At 42.2% G+C, this 18,040-nt stretch overlaps 1 protein-coding gene across 4 annotated transcripts; it reads right to left on the minus strand.

Moving 5' to 3' along the window:
- Positions 1–11,122: 11,122 nt before the first annotated feature.
- irx6a (iroquois homeobox 6a) lies at positions 11,123–17,224 on the minus strand. 4 transcript variants are annotated; one of them, XM_086025774.1, is made up of 7 exons: positions 16,857–17,224; positions 15,698–16,014; positions 14,730–14,839; positions 14,214–14,509; positions 12,366–13,013; positions 12,163–12,265; positions 11,123–11,497 (listed from the first exon to the last, which is right to left on the minus strand). In XM_086025774.1, exons 2-7 carry the CDS (start codon positions 15,884–15,886, stop codon positions 11,494–11,496), a joined length of 1,350 nt encoding a protein of 449 aa, XP_085881900.1. In that variant the 5' UTR covers positions 15,887–16,014; positions 16,857–17,224; the 3' UTR covers positions 11,123–11,493. The 4 variants fall into 4 exon arrangements, with proteins under 4 accessions (XP_085881900.1, XP_085881899.1, XP_085881896.1 ...); XM_086025773.1 differs by having other exon boundaries at positions 12,128–12,265; positions 15,768–16,064; XM_086025770.1 differs by having other exon boundaries at positions 15,702–16,064.
- Between the last annotated feature and the right edge of the window lie 816 nt (positions 17,225–18,040).

The following is an 18,040-nucleotide window of genomic DNA, read 5'->3' on the forward strand; positions in this document are numbered from 1 at the left end:
TTCCACATGCTTTGTTTGTGTTGTGGTCGTGGCAGCAGCGGCGGCAGCTCAACGGGCCGCCATGCCAAGTTCAAAATTAGTAACAAATTTAATATGCTCTCCACTGGCATCCGGTGCGAAGGGCCCGATATATAAACCCTGCCGAAAATCCGGAGCAGATGCAGAAAATGATGAGCGTGATGAGGCTAAGCGGGCTGACGTGCTAACACGAGCACTAAAATGTCTTTTGGCAGCATTCTTTTATTGTTGCAAGGCCTCAAAAGAAAAGCCACAATGTATGAGCATGAGTTCAAGTAGAAGTTGCGAACCTATGGCAAGTGGTCCAGATAGGGCCCTTTATGCATTGGAACCGGTCCACCATGAAATATCAAAAACTAGACTGAAACCCGATACAGGCAGAGTAATGTTGTGCTTTTTCAAGAAACCAACAGTGACACTCGACTTAAGAAAATGTAGTCATGTAAGAACTCCCCAATTTAGCTATTATTTCCTTTCATCAATGTCTGACATTAAGCCGCGACTAGATAATCGGTACATAAAAGGGCCGATGCAAGTCTGACATTAATCATTGCAAGCATTTTTAGTTTTATTTTGCAAATGTATATAATTGCATGTTTTAAACATTTTTTCCATATAGCCGTATTCATACATTTCCGAAATATTAATTTATTCTGGGAATTTTTTTTCAGTTGTTACAGAACAAACTCCTCCACACGTGACAGTGACATCATACAATGTGCATTGTTAAACAACATACAGTATTCTAACTTTTTCATACTTCCGAGGAAAATAGCGGCTACTATTTGATGGCAATTTATTTGAAGAATCACTTCAGCGCAAATTAAAAAGCCATTTATTGTTTACACAACTGTCGATTCACTTGAATGTAGTTTGGCTTCAGACCAGCAGAGGGAAGTCATTGCTGTTGCTTGTGTATCTTGATGATTATGACTGATAGCCAAAGCAATGTGCCACTTATTATATTTAGATAATGCGTGCATGGTGGGCCCTTTTGAAGTCTCATTTATTAGCATCAGGGAGATAAAGGGTCCAGATTCCTTGGGAACAGGTCAGACACAGGCTGTGGGGGCTTAAATATCAGTCACCACACATGAAAGTGTGAATGGCAACGCTTACAGGCATCAGTCATAGCTGGAATAAGATGGGCCAATAAAAATAATCGTGATGCGCCATCATTTGACATAGCTCCGGGCTGCAGGAGACATAATGGAGGCTTGTGTTTTTATGAGCCTTTATAAATGGGTGAAAGTGGAGAGTGTGTGGTCTTTGTATGCCCCCTCCTCTTCTTCCTCCTCCTCCTCCTCCTCTTCCTCATTGTTTACCTTGCTGCTACAGAATGTGGAGCATGCCGGGACTACCCCGTCGCCGCTGCCCCTGTGTCCAAATCACGTCAACTGCCGACACGCCAGAGCCACAAACAAGCGATTTTAGCTCATCTACGAGTTGCGATCTACGTCTCTATCGTGCTTATGTCAGCCCATTTATTTTGTTTGTTTGCCATAAATAAAGCCATTTTGTTTCCCGAGACACACGACAGCCGCCATGCATCAAATTTAAAAGAAGGGCCCGTTTGATTTACAGGCCAGGAGACTAGGTGTCGTAAATTGCGTTTGTTTGCGTTCGACACGGGGTGCTTGTGATTGGAGTCGTTGTGAGGTCATCGCTCAGTGCGTTTGCATGCGCACTTTCGTAGCTTTAGTGTCAACGTTCGACACACCTGTTCCAGGGTGCTGTTTAAATGCTGATTCGGAGACAGTTGTTGCCATAAAAAGTGTCAAAGTGTTGCGTAATTAACCTTGTATAGGTAATATTTAAATAAGTGTAAACATGTTAATAGTAAAGCAAAAGAAAATCAAACTCTAAACGGTAATAAATGGGCCCCGGACCTCCTTTTTCATGGCGATTATTTAAAGGGAAATAGTGGAGCATCTTTTATTGGCGGGGGAGCTAGAAGGCTGTGACCATTCCCACAACGGTGCAAAACCAGCTTGCACCGGTCTGTGCAAATACCAAAACTTAGTCTAGCCCACCCCTGTGCAGATTTACAAAGCGCTTCATGCCAGACTTGCACTGGGCTTGAAAATAGAGCCTTCAGTCTTAACTTTAATAACAATTGGCGCAGTATGAGGATGCCACTCATGCAGCTCAGTTTAGGGTTAGGGTTCGCTCTTACTTGCAAAACGTATGGTTGTAAAAAAAAAAAAAAAAATAGGATGCAACAAAGGTCAACTATGGGTCATCTAAGAGGATATTTTACTATTAAGAAAAATCCTTTTTCGACTTTGATATTGGACATATTAGAATTATAAATTCATGTTTCCAAAATGGCATATATATATATATATATATATATATATATGTATATATATACACAGTATATTCACAGTTTGCACAGACAGATCTGCAAATCTTCCTGACCACCACTCGTTGCCGATGCATTTTCAAACAGACACTGGGGCACAGGAATCTTTTGTTCCAAAACCGTATTTTAGTCAATATTGTTACATCACCATGGTTGTGCTGCAGTGCTTACACATTTTCCGTTTTTTAAAATGTTTTCCTTGAATTTTTGGGGTTGTTGAAATATCTAGTCAAATTCTGAGTTGATCGTGGTGCCATTCAATTCCCAAGCATCCGCTGTATGTTATTTTCCCGACACCATGTAAACAAAACAATTGGGTTCCATTATTGTTTCTGCTGCTTGCCCATTTTCTCGGCCCATTTGTGATTTTTCACTAAAATTTGAAGTTGAATTCTGCATTGTTTGACTGTCATGCAATTGATGTCCTTATTATTCCCTCTGGGATTTGTCCTTGAAATTCAAATTGACTCCTTAGACTACGGTAGTGTCAACATCAGAACATCCATGTTGATTTTACTTTCCCAAACAGCATGTTAATACAACCATTCTGTTTTGTGGCTGTGCTACTTCCACAGTTCCTCAGCCAATTCTGGATTTTTCCTTGAACTTTTAAGTCAAATCCCATGTTGGTTGACTGTGGTACCATTGAAGTTGCAAGGGTTCACTGTCATATTATTTCCCTCAACATCATGTTATTTCATTCTCTAATTGCGGTTGGGCTGTTTACATGTTTCCCTGACCACTTCTGGAATTGTCCTTGAAATTTGATGTCAAATCCTCTTGTTTGACCATGCTATTGTTGAAGTTCTGAACATTCACTTTAATACGACTTCCTTCAGCAGCATGTAAATGATTGCTTTCCATCACTGTGGTTGCGCTGATTTCACATTTCCTTGGCATGTTTTCTGCAGGAACAGTAAGTAGACTCGATGCAGCCGTCAGGGTTGCGGGGTCTCTTGCACTGGAGCACCAGTGAGTGCAAGGAGCACAAAACAGTGCGCAAAAGTGCTGTCGACGACACACTGTTACACCCTTAGCCCACTGTGAGCTTTTCTTCTGCCTGCGGTGATGCCAATGAAGCTAATACGGCAGGAGTAGCGGGTGTCCTGGTAGCCGGGCAGTTCATTATAGGTGCCACTGCCGAGTCATTTCGGAGGAGTGGAGGAAAAAAAAACAGTTTGCTCTGCAGCCATCAAATGTGCGTCGGTGGTGTTGGCATGGGCTCAGGAAATTGGAGACATAAATTGGAGACAATTGCGAGGCTTTTGCCGTCTGCTCGTCAAATGGAGTGCTCAGCAGATTCTCACTTATTAGAGCTATGAGCTCAGTTGTACTCAAGCTGTTTATTTTCGACAGCGGTACCCTGACTTGGGAGTTCAGTGACCAAGATCGTAACTCAATTTACTTATTCGACATTGAAATGAATTGCAACGCCGTTATCCGAGGCGGGCGTTCCGTCAGACCGACAGAGCGGCGCGTCCGTCCGTCGCTGACCGACGCCCGTTTTGCTGACGATTGACGGGATAGATTTTTAGAAAGGGCGGACTGACGAAGTGGGTTTTCATTTACCAGCATAATCGTCACTGGCAGACACACGTTCTGCGGGAGGCAGACTGACGTACCAATATACTTCTGACGGATTGGCGCTTCAGTTCATCTCGAAAATTGAGGACTGGCAAAATTTAGTAAAATGCCCACCCCTGTTTATTAGCATAGCAATTGGTTCGTTTTTTAGCATAGTATGTCATCGTATAGAAATTATTTAGGTCGTAGTTTATCCAGACCACGCCCAACCCTCTCCCAACCCGCAAGTCCAATGGTCCTCCAGGCAACGCCCCCTTTGAGCGCCGTTTTCAAATGTTAGTGAGGGGTGGAGCAAGGGTGACAGGGAGGGGGTGAGTGCCCCTTTAAATGACTATTACTAAACTTGGCTTTTGCCTGAGGTTGAACCTTACTCTCATACCATAAATGGCGTGACCAAGATTTTGTTATGTTATGTTATGTTTCGCTGGTGGCCGTAAAAGCCAAGCAGATGCCCAACATTGAGGGCAAGAAAAACAGAAGGAGTGGTGGAGATTAAAAAGGAGATGTGTACATGTGTGGAGTAGGGATTATGAAAAGGCATTAAAATGACACAGAAGATTATGCTGATGCCCATGACGCCATCCTCAGTAAGGTCAGCGGCAGCAAAACGGACAAACATAACCGAACAAACAAGATAACAGGAGTTTAACACCAAATAGAGAAGTGAAAGCCTCTTTGGTGCCGAGATTTATGATTGTTTGCTTTTTACTGTGTGAGAGGTTTGTTTACCTCCACCAAGGAGCTGAAGTGCATACAAAAACCGTATAGCTGATTTTTATTTTTTATTTCATGGCATACAGTCATGGAAAAACATATTTGGGCGCATTACTTACTGTACTGTGCATTTCTAAAGCATCTTTTGACTTCTTCACCAGTTTCACAGGAAATGTTACATCGACTTATTTAAAAAAAATATTACTGTGAACGTTAGACTAGGACTCCTGCAGGGGGAAGAAAGTATATTTTCATAAGGTAGTGATCTTAGCTCTATTGGCTCGGGCAGAGGTCTGAACTCAGCGAGTGTGTGCAAGCGAGCTGCTGTGCGTGTTTTCACAGAAAACACGGCAATCCAAACTCGCAGCGTCCCCAGAGAAGCATTTGCACTCCTTCCAGTAGTTACACAGTCCGAGCAGCCTAAATGACCTCTCTCTGCATTTCACTGCTTCCACTGACAACAGGGAAAGTGTATGACAGGCTAAAGGCGCTTAAAAAAGCCAATAGATGGCCTAATATTGGATAGAAACGCTTTAAAAACAGTTAGAGGCTGTCACCAAATAATTCTAGAAGCAAGCTGCAGTTGCTGCTTGTTTGTGAGTCTTGCTGAGTTCTGTTTTGTTTTAAGGAAGAAAAATTCATGTTCAGGAGTGTTGACTTGGCCAATAAGAAATATTGATGTATTTGCCTTCGAACAGTATTGTGTTAAAAACAAATGGAAAAATTCACTTGTGGCTTCAACTTTGACATTTCTTCAAACCTTCACTGCATTCAGTTACCGTTTTTTTTTTTTACTGTCAACTACTCAACAACTACTGTTTTTTTATGGAATCTGGCGACTAATTTGGCCATTGAAGAATACCCAATTTATTCTCCTTCAAAAGTCTTGACTCCATCTACTTCACTTTTGTTGCATTGGCAGCTACACAACTAAAGTGGAGGAACTCAAAACTTCCTAAAGACAAACACACCTTTTTTTTGGATCTCATTCAGGTGACTGACATGGCTGTTGAGCAATATTTCATTTGTTTGCCTTCAAAAAGGCTTAAGTTCAGCCACTCTTTTTTGTTACATTAGCAGTTACACGACCCTGAACTTAAAACTTCCTGAATGTAAACAAAAGAAGTATTCCTCAAAATCTTGACCTGAGCCACTTTGCTTGCGTCACACCTGATCTAAACCCAATCAAGAAATAAGATACTCGTTTGCTTAACTGAAGCTGCTCATAAGAGTTTGTCAGCGATCTGAATTGCTGCTGAAGGTCAGATAGCGGGCCAAAGGAGAGCGACGCCCCAGAGCGCGTACCAGCACCGGGGTTTATACGCGAAACAAGGTCCCTGGGAAATGGCGACACACCAGCATTAATTTGTGCCACGCTCAATTAGCGTCACGTCGATGGACAAATGTGACGAAGACAAAGGTGTTGGAGGAGATCAGAGGCCGGCACTGATTCCGGAATGGAGGCCGGTATGTTTTGGGGCACGAGGAGTGGGTCAAAGACAGGCTAGAGAACATCCAACCCCGGCAAGCGCACAAAGCCAGCTTTTCATTCCGGCGGGCTCGTAATTGTCTTTGACAAAACTCATTAGCGGGGACCTTGTAGCGACATCGCCAATCTGAAATTCCACGGAGAGAGACATGAACCCAAACAATATGGCATCCTCATTGCATTGAGCAAATGTAATGAAGGGTGCACATTGAACTCTGAAGAGCCCGAGCTGCCCGGCGTGGGACACATCAAATGGCACCTCCTCGCTGGCACTTTTGTCAGTCCTCGGGCCAAAACGATTGTTTGCCACTTTGTTGTTGTTGTTGTTGTTACTCGGGCTTACTTTTTCGACCGAGAGGCCGGCGCTGTTGTGTCACAATAATTCCGATTCTTTTTACGCGGCGGCCATCGGCTCATTAAGCGGGAAGCCTCAATAGGTCATGATGGATGCCACTGACAGAACTTTGTCAGAAGTTAACCCGTCGTGGACATGAATCATTCCTCCACACGATGTAAACAGTCATTGTGTGAGCGCCCGCGACCCCTCCGTGACCCTGCTCACAGGAGCAACATAAATGCGTCGATTGTTTACTCTTGTTCCCATTACGCTCAGCTCCAGGCCTCTATTTCACATTTTGGCCTTTACCTGTTGACATAAACTGAAACCATTAGAAGTCAGTGCGTCCTTACAAAGAGCCACCTTGTGGTCATGCTTATGCAATATTTGAACGGTCAAAAATATAAGACACATGTGGACTGAGCAGACTATATATTGTTCATAAATTCAGATTTTGATTTTCTTCCCAAATGTATTGTTTGGGTGAACTCATGTCATTGACATGTGCAATTTGTGATTTTTACAAATGTAACTTAAATAAAAGGCTTTTAATTTTGAAAGAGTTTGACTTTATTTTATTTTGGTTGTTTTTATTTGTTAATTTTGTAAATTATTATACAGTATTATTATTTGTAGAGTTGTTATATGTATTTTTTTATTAGTTATATATATATATATAAATTGTTATATATGAATAAAATCAGTAAACATAAATGAATATCCATCCATGCATCCGTTATCCGAACCGCTTACCCTCACGAGGGTCGCGGGCGTGCTGGAGCCTATCACAGCCATCTTCGGGCAGTAGGCGGGGTAAGCCCTGAACTGGTTGCCAGTCAATCGCAGGGCACACATAGACAAACGAACGTTCACACTCACAATCACACCTAGGGGCAATTTGGGAGTGTTGAATCAACATACCGAGCATGTTTTTGGAATGTGGGAGGAAACCGGAGAAAACCCACGCATGCATGTGGAGAACATGCAAACTCCACACAGGAAGGCCAGATTTGAACCCTGCACCGTGAGGCGGACGTGCTAACCGGTCGCCCAACGTGTCACACTATAAATGAATATATTTATTAGCATTATTATTCATATTTATTTTGCTAATTTTTTCTTCTCCTATTATTTGCTGATAAAAGCAAATATTTGAGGCATTAATAAATGCAAAGAAGAAAATGATCAAATGAATCCAACAAGTATTACAGGAGTCCTGATCATGTAAAATCAAAGAATGGAGCCGGCCTCAGGCGGCCTGCGGGCCATACTTTGTCCACACCTGATCTACCGGCTTCTGTACACTGGATCTCATTCGCGGCTTTTGCAGAGTTATGGTATTGAGAAGCCTTAAGAATCCATAAAATAAACCACTGTGCAGTGGTTCTACCAATGTGATTTGTGACACTGGCAAAGAGCACAGTTTATCACACCCAGAAAAAGATCAACGACTTCAGCAGGGTGGGCCACATGGTAGCGGGCTGCTCGTCGCCGTCACGTTTCACGAGGGACGTCACGGATGAACAATTCTGTCAAACCTATTTAAGCATTCATGTTTACCCTCACTTGTTTTTCTTTTTGCACATTTGTGCCTCATTCTCAGATTATGGCAAATCTGTTTTGGATTATGCAGGGCGGAGACCCCCGCACACTCCCTCCGGCCTACCATTATTCTCCCCCTCCCCTCCCATATGAAAAATGTAATTTACCAAGATGAACGTGTAATGGGGAGATTTGCCCATCCGCGTTGAAGCTACCTAAGGAACTTATTATGGAGAAACATGGAAGTTTACCACAGATTTCATGTCTGACCTCAGATTAGACATGTCGGACAAATAATATGCCCCCCGTCCCCTTGTGCCCCCACCCCATTCCCCCCATGCTCCCAACTCCAAAATGTGCTTAAGATATCTTTTGTCTCTTTTCTTCTTGCAATACACTGCAAGAAAATCATTTTCTATCTGTTGTGTGTGTGTGTGTGTGTGTGCCTTACAGCACCATGATGTCATTTATTTGTTTGTTAACCACCACCTTCAAACTCATTGGGACAGAAACAGTATTTGTGACTACAGACACCCATACATCACCGGACCAGCCAGGACACCGCTCATATTTTGTTTAATTTGTAGGTCTAGTAGTTAGCTGAGCGCATATAAAATATGTACATTAGCTTCTTTAGCATCACATCAAACATATGCACTTTTATGCTGTTCACAATATCAGGTTGAGTGTTTGAAGGTGTTTGAGTGCAGGGCTCACACGTTCTACCACACCCAACTTAGACATCTTAGCATGCTTTAAGGACCTTGCTTTGTGTGCAGGGGACAGACAAACAAAATTCAAATTCTCCCAAAATGTATGACAATGTACCAACATCTCAAGAAGATTGTCCCTTTTGCCATTTTCAAGATACAACAGTACGTCATTTATTTGTTTTTAAAATGTAACGTACGGACTTATTGGGTGCCACAGTGACTTGTAATTGAGATAATTGTTAAAAAGTTGGACCTGTATTGCCTACATTAGCAGTTTAAGGACTTGGCGGGACCAGCCAGGACATCATTTGGCTTTAGCAGCAACATCAGAGCTAATGTACAAGTGTTATACAAGTACATAAATGCTAACGCAAACCTTATTTACAAATGAGTGTTTAGCACATGTACAAACAGGTCAAACAAATGCATCTTTATTGCGACTGTTTTAAATGAATGAATGTTGTTCTATCCTCGGTGGCCGTTTGTTCATCAGATAGATTTGAAAATTCCATCATCATATAATCGTGTTTATTTTTACTTCAACACGTTATTAACACAGGTAGGAAAATAAGGTGAAATCATCCGAGTAAGTAAGCCGACTATATTATACCACCCACTGGACCGCTTCTCATTTTCATCTATTTTGCCAGGATTTATCGTGGCCAAGGACAGCCGCGATGATCACCACAGCACCTCTAAATGAATCTCTTGAAATATATGAAACCTTTAATGCTAAGATAATCCTCGCAAATATGACTTTTGATGATATTTTAGCCAGGCTGTCGACAGGGTTTATCCACCCACTATTTGCAGTGCTTCTTAGCAAATGTGAAATAAGGGCGCATCCGAGATTGGTAGCTAGTCAATCGTAGGGCCCATGTCGGCAAATCATGCACACCACCATCCTCACCTATGAACAATTTAGACTGGGGGTCACCAACCCATGGGCACCAGGTAGACCCCAAGGGCCACATGTTTAGCCCGTGGGCCTGTTCCAAAAATAGCTCACCAGTGATGGGACAATTGTGATGTGCCAGGAATGTTGTAGTAGTGATCCTTTGAAAATGTGAACAATGGCAGATAGTGACAGAAATAAAATGTTACATATTCATATTGATTTATCTGCTCTCTAATTATTATGAGAACTCATTAACATGATGAGTGTCTTCACATAAATGAATACTGCAAATCATAACATACAGCCCAACTGTTGCTGATTTTGATATTTGGCAGATGGCAAAAAATTCCAATGGCCGATTAATCGGCCGATTCATTTTCCCAAAAATTGAACAACAAATAATTTCTTTTTTCTCCCTTAACACTTACAACAATAAAGATATGACGTAAAGGCAAAAAGTGTCTGTTTTACAATATTTTGTTTTACAATACTTTGTCCCTTAGTATTTGTTTACCTTTGTGACAGAGAGGAAAATCGGCAAAATAATTAGCAGATTTTTCACCTATTTTGGTGGCATAATTGAACGTCGCTATCTTTGTCTGTAATGTGAACAAAATAAATGAAAATACTCAGCCCATTTTTTTTGGCCTATTTCTAACCATTTTACAAGAGCTAATATCAACCGATTGAAAAGGTCATGCCCTAATAATACCATTGTTTAAAGTAATTTGAATACATTTCTTATTTCAAAAGTGCGTATTAAACTGATATCCCCTGGCATTTAGTACCTATCGGCTTCCAAAAGGTTAGTGACCGCCCATTTAAAATCTTTGATGAACTTACCTGCATGCTTTGAGCATTTGGACAGAATAGCCGCAGAAAACCGACGCAAGCATGGGGATAACATGCAAACTCCACACAGGAAGGCCACAGCCCGGATTCCAACCCCCGACCTCAACACTGTGAGGCAGATGCGGAGACCACTTGTCGCCCTCCAATGTATCAGTCGGATGAAAAACTTTTTCTTTTTTTTTTTTTTATCTCGTCATCACCCTTTGACTAATCATCATCTTCCACTTGTTCGCGGTAACGAGACGGACTGCAAGCAAACGAGCAGAATCAAAGCAACTCTGATGGGCCGTGTGAACGGATTGATGCTACAAATGACCTTTTAATGAACACAATGCCAAGTTAGCGCAGCACACGGGGGACGTGCCATCATTCAGCATGCGTTGCCGCACTTGGGCTACAAAGCGCTCAACGCCACTGGCGATTAAACCACGCCGACGCCGCCTTTCTTGTGCGACTCGTACATTCGGCTCACGCGCGTCCAGCGCAGGCGCTCAACTTTGATCAAATCTGCATCCTGCGTTGTTTGAATGCACGCCCCGCCCCCAGCACTTTAAATCACCACAACACACAGAAAAGTCTTGAAAATTGTTTTTTTCTTGGGTTTTTTTTTTATAAAAAGAGAAAAACACACAGTTCACATATTAACACAATGACAAAACCACCATTTTTCCCGCCACAACAATACACACATTTTAACAGAACGTTTAAAGGGGACACAGAGAACACACTGAAAAACAAACAAATAAATTAATTGGTTCGCCATGACGCACGATTGCCACAAACAAATTCTCATACCATTTTGTGTGTATGATTTTTTTGCATAACATCTTCAACACCATATAAAAAAAAACAAAAAAATTGTGCAAAATGTTCAAAAGTTTGACAGCTCTGACTGCAGCGTGCAGCGCTCATCATTGTCCCACTGAGGCCTCTGCGCCCATTAGTGCATGATTACCCTCCTACTTGTTGTACGGCCTCCATTCATCTAAAGGGGAAGAAAGAAATAGGTGTTTAGAATCACAAAATTACAATGAAAAGTACAAAAAAGTACAGAGGTATGCGTTAGGATTGGACGACCTCGGATTGAATTTTTTATGCACACCGGTAAACTACAGTAAAAACATTCAAACACTGCCTAAACTTTGATGACAAGTAAAAACTCCCCTTACTGATAAGCTGCTCCTTTTTCGGGGAAAAAAAAAATATCCCCAAAAAGCCAAAGAAAACACAACGCAAACTACAATTTATTCCTTTGTTGGTGACTGAACGGAGGTACTGAACTTGATGTCGCTTGTATTTGGTTTTGATGTTTTGTGTCACAGTCAAACTGACAATGTTTGTTATGTAATATATTGTAATTCAATACTACTTAGTATTACTGAAAATTGTGGTTTTCGTTAGCTGTAAGATACAACAAAAAGAGGCGTGGCTTTATGAGTAATGTGAGGAGCTCTGACTCCAGCTCAGATTGGCCATTTACCAACAGGTTGCTTCTGTGGTAGTTTCTTCTCTATGCTCCTTGGAAGTGTTTTCATTTCGTATTTGTCTTTCACGTGAATTAAACTATGGCAATAAACAAAGTTTCCCCCAATATTCCAATTGATTGAGATTGCACCTTTATCCAATTGTGCTTCTTGTGTGCGCAATCACCTCTTCATCACAGGCCTGAACGCAGTGACCTTGTCGTCCTGCAAGGTCGCGCACGCTTGACTGAGGTCTGATGACGCCTCGGCTGCTTTGGCGCCGGAGAACCCTGCACAACCGAAACCACCAAAAAAAAAAAAAAAGAAAACATCTAAGAAATGTGCTTTTCTTTTCCTGAAACATAAACATCGTTGTGCTATGTTGTTAACCTTCAGTCGTGGAATATTGGCATGTGTCTGTGAGGGCAGCGTAGGACTGACAGTGCAGCTGGAGGCCTTTGTGATTGAAGCTGCCTGGTCCATAGACTTTGGAGTGCAAAGAGGGGCTCTCCGGAAAAGGGTTCACAGCGCCGGAGATGTTATTTGCTTCCTGCAGGCCTCTCATGAACCCACATTGTCCACTGGGGACACCAGAGGCACCCACCAACCTCTGGAGCTGGCAGTCCCCGCTCGAGTTGCTCGTCCTAAGCTCGGAGGCGTGCTGCGGGCTCAGGATGACGCTCGACGCCGCCGTACGGGCCAGAGACCAAATCCGAGGCTTGTCCGACGCTTCGAAGTGAGACAGGGTCAAGGTTCCCGTGGCGGACGCGGTCTTGGACGCGGCGGGATCCAGGAAGTCGGCAGGAAGAGGGGGAAGGGGGGTCTTGATGGCGCAGGGGAAGGCGTGGTGGAAGCTGTTGGACACATTCAAGTGAAGCTCAGCGGTGCAGTCTCTCTTGTGGGGTGAGACGGGCAATGCCGAAGCCTCGTCTGGGACCGCCTTTTCACATTCGCCGTCCAGCTTCTCACACTCGTCCTCGTCCATGTCCTCCAAATCGCTCAGGTGCAAATCTTTTCCTTCCTTGCACTCGTTGGAATCTATAAGAAGTGAGAAGTCAGATCAAACGCAACTGCTAAACTCGCTTCAACATAAGCCACAAGGTGGTGGAAAAGCACTACGTTTGTCGAATTGAAGTTCCTTAAAGCACTTCAGCATAGTTCCTTAACACCACGAGATCGTGCCAAAATAATACTTTCATTGCTTTGGCGTCAGCACAAAAGACAACAAAATGTGAGTCTGCAAATCTGTGAGGTTGTGAATGCTAAATCGTGTGTATGCGGGGGTTCACTGTCATGCCTGAATGAACATATATGTGTAGGAATTGAGGTGTCTTTGGCAAAACGTTTTCCATCCATACCACAGTCCACATGGAAACACAATTTTCTGGCTTTGTAACCCTCAAGCGGTCTACCTTGCAGCCCGGCTAGCGAGCTAGCAGGCCGATGAGCGGATTGCAGCCAGGTTGTCTTCAATGACCGCGCTTAGTATTTAAAGTACAAAGTGGGATGAGTTTGATTAACAATTTGAGATATACGAATGGCCTTATACTCACTTATAATGCGTTACGACCGTTTCTTTATAACTCAAAGGCTTTAAAAGAGAAAATGAATTCCTCTAACAAAAGCAAATATAATTAATAAATAATAAATAATAAATAAGTTCATATTTTTGTCTGTTTGTTAGCCAGCAGCCTACTTCCTGGTTCACGTAGGCTCGCCCAAGTATTAGGCAGATGGAACTCTTCAGGGGTCCGTTATATAACAAATGGTGAAAGAGAAGATAGATCACTGCATGAAATCAAACAATTTTGTATGTTATAGTATTTAATATGGTGTTTATCTGTTTATTGGTTAGTAGGCTACATCCTGGTCAACTGAGGATGATGTAAGCCTAACAGTATTAGGTGGGCAGACTGTACTGTGATCATTCTGGATGGGGTTCCATTCTAACTACGGTAAATGGTAACAAGAGAAAATTAATTCCGTAAACAAAAGTACAAAGTGATGTTTATGTTTTTCTGTTTTTTAGACAGCTTGTTAGGAAGTTACTTCCTGGTTCATCGATATGCACCAATAATGCAACACCCATCCCAAAAAAAAAAAAAAAATCATGGAACTTTGTTTAGACTAACTTAAAAATCAATGACCAAAAATAACTTCTCAAAATGATGATGCCAAAAAATAGCAGGGAAAATGTAGATAAATTTGAATCGATAAACACATCGGTGCGTGACAAACCTTTGGTGAGACAGTCGTGCTCGCTCTTGCTGATGTCGTCCTTCCTGTCGTCGCCGGCCTTGTTTTTCGGCGACCACGTCATCTTGTTCTCCTTCTTGAGCCTTCTGCGGGCGTTGGCGAACCAGGTGGAGACCTGGGTGAGGGTCATCTTGGTGATGATGGCCAGCATGATTTTCTCGCCCTTGGTGGGGTACGGGTTCTTGCGGTGCTCATAGAGCCACGTTTTCAAGGTGCTGGTGGTCTCTCGGGTGGCGTTCTTTCGTCTGGCCGTGCTGTTAAAGTCCACCGTCCCGTATCTGCGCACACAGGCATTCGGCTGAAGGATAGCACACGACACCCCGCACTGTTTGAAATCGATATACGGCAGGAAACGAAGGCAGGCATCAGAGTAACAACCCGACGGTTGACCCCAATGCAGCTTGCTGATGAAAAGTGGAAGCGTTGCAGATTTTGGCAAGCGAGCCCGCCTGAGCTCAGTTGACACAAAGCGGACAGAAAGTGGAGCGTGAACCTCACCTGTCATATTGATACTGGCCCAGCGACGGATCGTACGGATAGTACGCAGCCGTTTGACTGATTCCCGAGTGTAAAGTGCCTGCACTCTCCTTCATGTCGTACTGCGGATTCTGCCACACACAAATAACAATATTTCAAGGTTGTGCAACTTTTTAAAACTGAAAATGTTCCGGTAGAAAACTGTCCCCTCACAGTTTATAGAGCTCAGGTTCATGAAAACGCATTCTTGAAATGAATTTTTAAAAGATTACATTGTTGTTTGCGGAAAATTATACAAGAATTATATAAGAAAAAAAAAAGGGAAAGTGGAACTTTTGAATATATTTGTACATTGATACAACCCAACAATAACGTGAAACAATATCAACATCATGCAATTGATTACTCAGTATGACTGCTTTAAAGGAAAAAAAAAACTAAAAATACATCCCTTAATTGACTCATTAAGTACAAGAAGACTTGAGGGAAAACGTTTTTCCTTTGTTTTTTCTTTTTTTTAAGTGTAAGACCTAAGGACAAACGTGTTACTGTTTAACAGTAGCTTCGAAGGTTTAAATTTATGATCTTAAAAACACCAATTGTGGATCTTAAAATGATTTGCAAATTAAAAAAAACCCTATAATATTTGTTTTTCTAATGTTATGATACAGTTGAATGATAATGTGTCTGGTTTTTGTTTTGTTGGGTCACTGAGGACAATTGGTGTGGCTGCATTAAAAAAAAAAAAAAAAAATCTGTCATTTTTTTATTGATTATATTTTTGACACTTCCACGCCCCCCCCTCCGCAAAAAAAAAAAACTTTTGCCCACACAGTTTTACGTAAATAAAAAAATAAAACAAACAAAAAACGATACATTTTTCAGGCATCAATTGGCTAATTTCCCCCCGAGATTTCTAATAACTTTCCCTATAGTAAATTAAAAGGAAAGACTGCTGCATTGAGTTCCATCGATTCAGCCAAGCTCACCCACCCCTCGCTCCCTCCCTTCCTCCCCCAGGCTTTCGGGCTCGTGCAAGACAGGCAGAGGTGAGCCCACCAGAGAGGAGTAGATGGCGGCGGAGGGGTCGGTTCCGTAGGGGAAGTAGTTGGCGTAGTTCTGGCTGGCTGCAGCCGCCGCTGCGTAGGGGGAGCCGTACACGCCCAGAGCAGCCGCATTCAGCTCGGTGCGGCTCCCAGCCAGCAGCCGGTTCTCGTAGGGCGCCGGACAGCAGAAGGCGGCGGCCGCCACAGCCGCGGGGGTCTGCGAGTGGCCACCTCCGGTGGAGCCGTCCGGCGGCACCGACCTGGAAATCGAATCGCAGCAAGTCGTACTGGGGTTTGCCGACACGAAAAACTGCACAGAGAGAGTGATGGACAGAGCAATCGGATAAAAGTTTTAAAATGAAAATAATGATAATAACTTACGCAGGATGACGGTCAATTAAATTGTGACCCCCCCCCCCCCCAAAAAAGTAAATTCTCTTTATTCGAGGTAAGTCACTTTTATGAGAATTCCTGATTTATGACAAAGTTTAGCTTGCACCATGTAATTGACCATTTGTGTTAAAACGTGACATCATTTGCAGATTAAATTAAACGTACACATTCAGGGTGATATTTTTGCCCACTGTAAACTTAAATACCTTCAAATGATTGTTTTGTTTTTTTCATAATGAAGTAACTGTATTGAGGCTAACCAGCACTTTAATGTTAAAATGTAAGTGTTTGTCTGACGTTAAATTAAGACCTCAAAACTTTCCAGTGACCAACTTTTCCCATCGAAACTCTAAACACAAACATAAAATGGAGCGTTTGGGTCACAATTATGCACTTCTTGAATCATTTCCATTTTCGTCAGAAATACGCGTAATTTACGCACGGTGCGCCTCGCAGGGTGACATCAATCTCGCTTTTGTCACCAGAAAAAAAAAAAAAGACAACACGTGAGTTCATTCATAATTCAGGGTTATTGGACACGGGTGCGTGTATGTCAATATTTGGCACAACAACTACAAAGCGCAACGCAGAGGGTGCGAACAATCAATAAAATCACACATTTTAAATAAGACAAGTATTTGAGTGGAGGAAATATGGAGTCATATTTTAAGGGTAAAAAAAAAAAAAAAAAGGTAGGAAAATGTCTTACCTGTGAAGTTGTATTGTAAGGATATCCAAACTGGGAGAAAGACATCGCGCCTTCTTTTGTAACCATCAGCAATAATTCCTCCTCATGCAGCCCGGATCGATTGCTCCCAATTCCACTTCAAATCCGCGCTCTTCCACGCATTTCCACGCGCGCACGGCCTTTCTCTTCGCCCCTCTCAATAATACATGACTTTCGCCCATATAGGAGGGGAGACTTTGCCGCGGATTGTTTTATACGAATGAATAATCCCCTCCGAGGATCTGATGAGAAATGAAATTAAGCGTCATTAGTCGGGAAAAAAAATGTTATGTTAGGCGAAGGAGGCTTAAAGGATAACGTAAGACTTGCAAGATATGGACTGTGCTTGTGCTATTATTTGTGCCTCTATCGTTCTTTAGCATTCATCCATGCAAGGGTAGCGGCGTGACGTCACTGTAATCCCGGAACGCCACGGTGGTGTACCAGGGATGGGGATCAAGTCTTTGCCAGTCGCGTCCAATACAAAGATGTGCTTTTTCTCTCCCTCCTTAAGGTGCACACATACAAAAGGACAGTTAGTCGCCATGGCAACATATTACTCACTCATTATGTCTTGAAAATCTTATAAATCAGAAAATTATTAGGATTATGATTATTATTATGTCAAGAACTTTTTTGTGATTAAAATTACACAGAAAAATGCAGTTTTTCTCTTTTTTTCCCCCCACAATATTATGAGTCTAGATGTAATGGCTCCTTTGTCAAAAGTACATAAAGCTTTCTTTTTTCCCCAACATAAGGCAATTTGATAAAAAAAAAACGTGGTTGAGGTTTGTAATTCCTTGCATCATACAGAGTGGTGTTTGTAAAATTTGAGTGATTTACAGAAAAAAAATCCTATAAATTATCCATTATTTCTTGAAAGAAATATACATACAGTAGGCTAGATAAGTATATAAACATTAATATTGAACGTACTTTTAAATATGGTCTTTATGATTGATGACACATTTTCCGACTTTAGATCCATCACTGGCTTCAACAGTAGAGTTAAATCACAAAATGAATGTTTCTTTCTGTATTAGACAGAAGGACAAGCGCCCCACACGAATAATGTCACTTTAATGCTTCACCTTTGCAAACAGAATGCTTGTTTGAAGTAATGTTGAAACAACATGCATGATTTTGATGATAGTTTGCAGTGA

The sequence above is a fragment of the Filicampus tigris genome, chromosome 3, assembly GCF_054856515.1.
Source record: "Filicampus tigris isolate MCC_2025a chromosome 3, RoL_Ftig_1.0, whole genome shotgun sequence".
Classification (NCBI taxonomy): Eukaryota; Metazoa; Chordata; class Actinopteri; order Syngnathiformes; family Syngnathidae; genus Filicampus; species Filicampus tigris.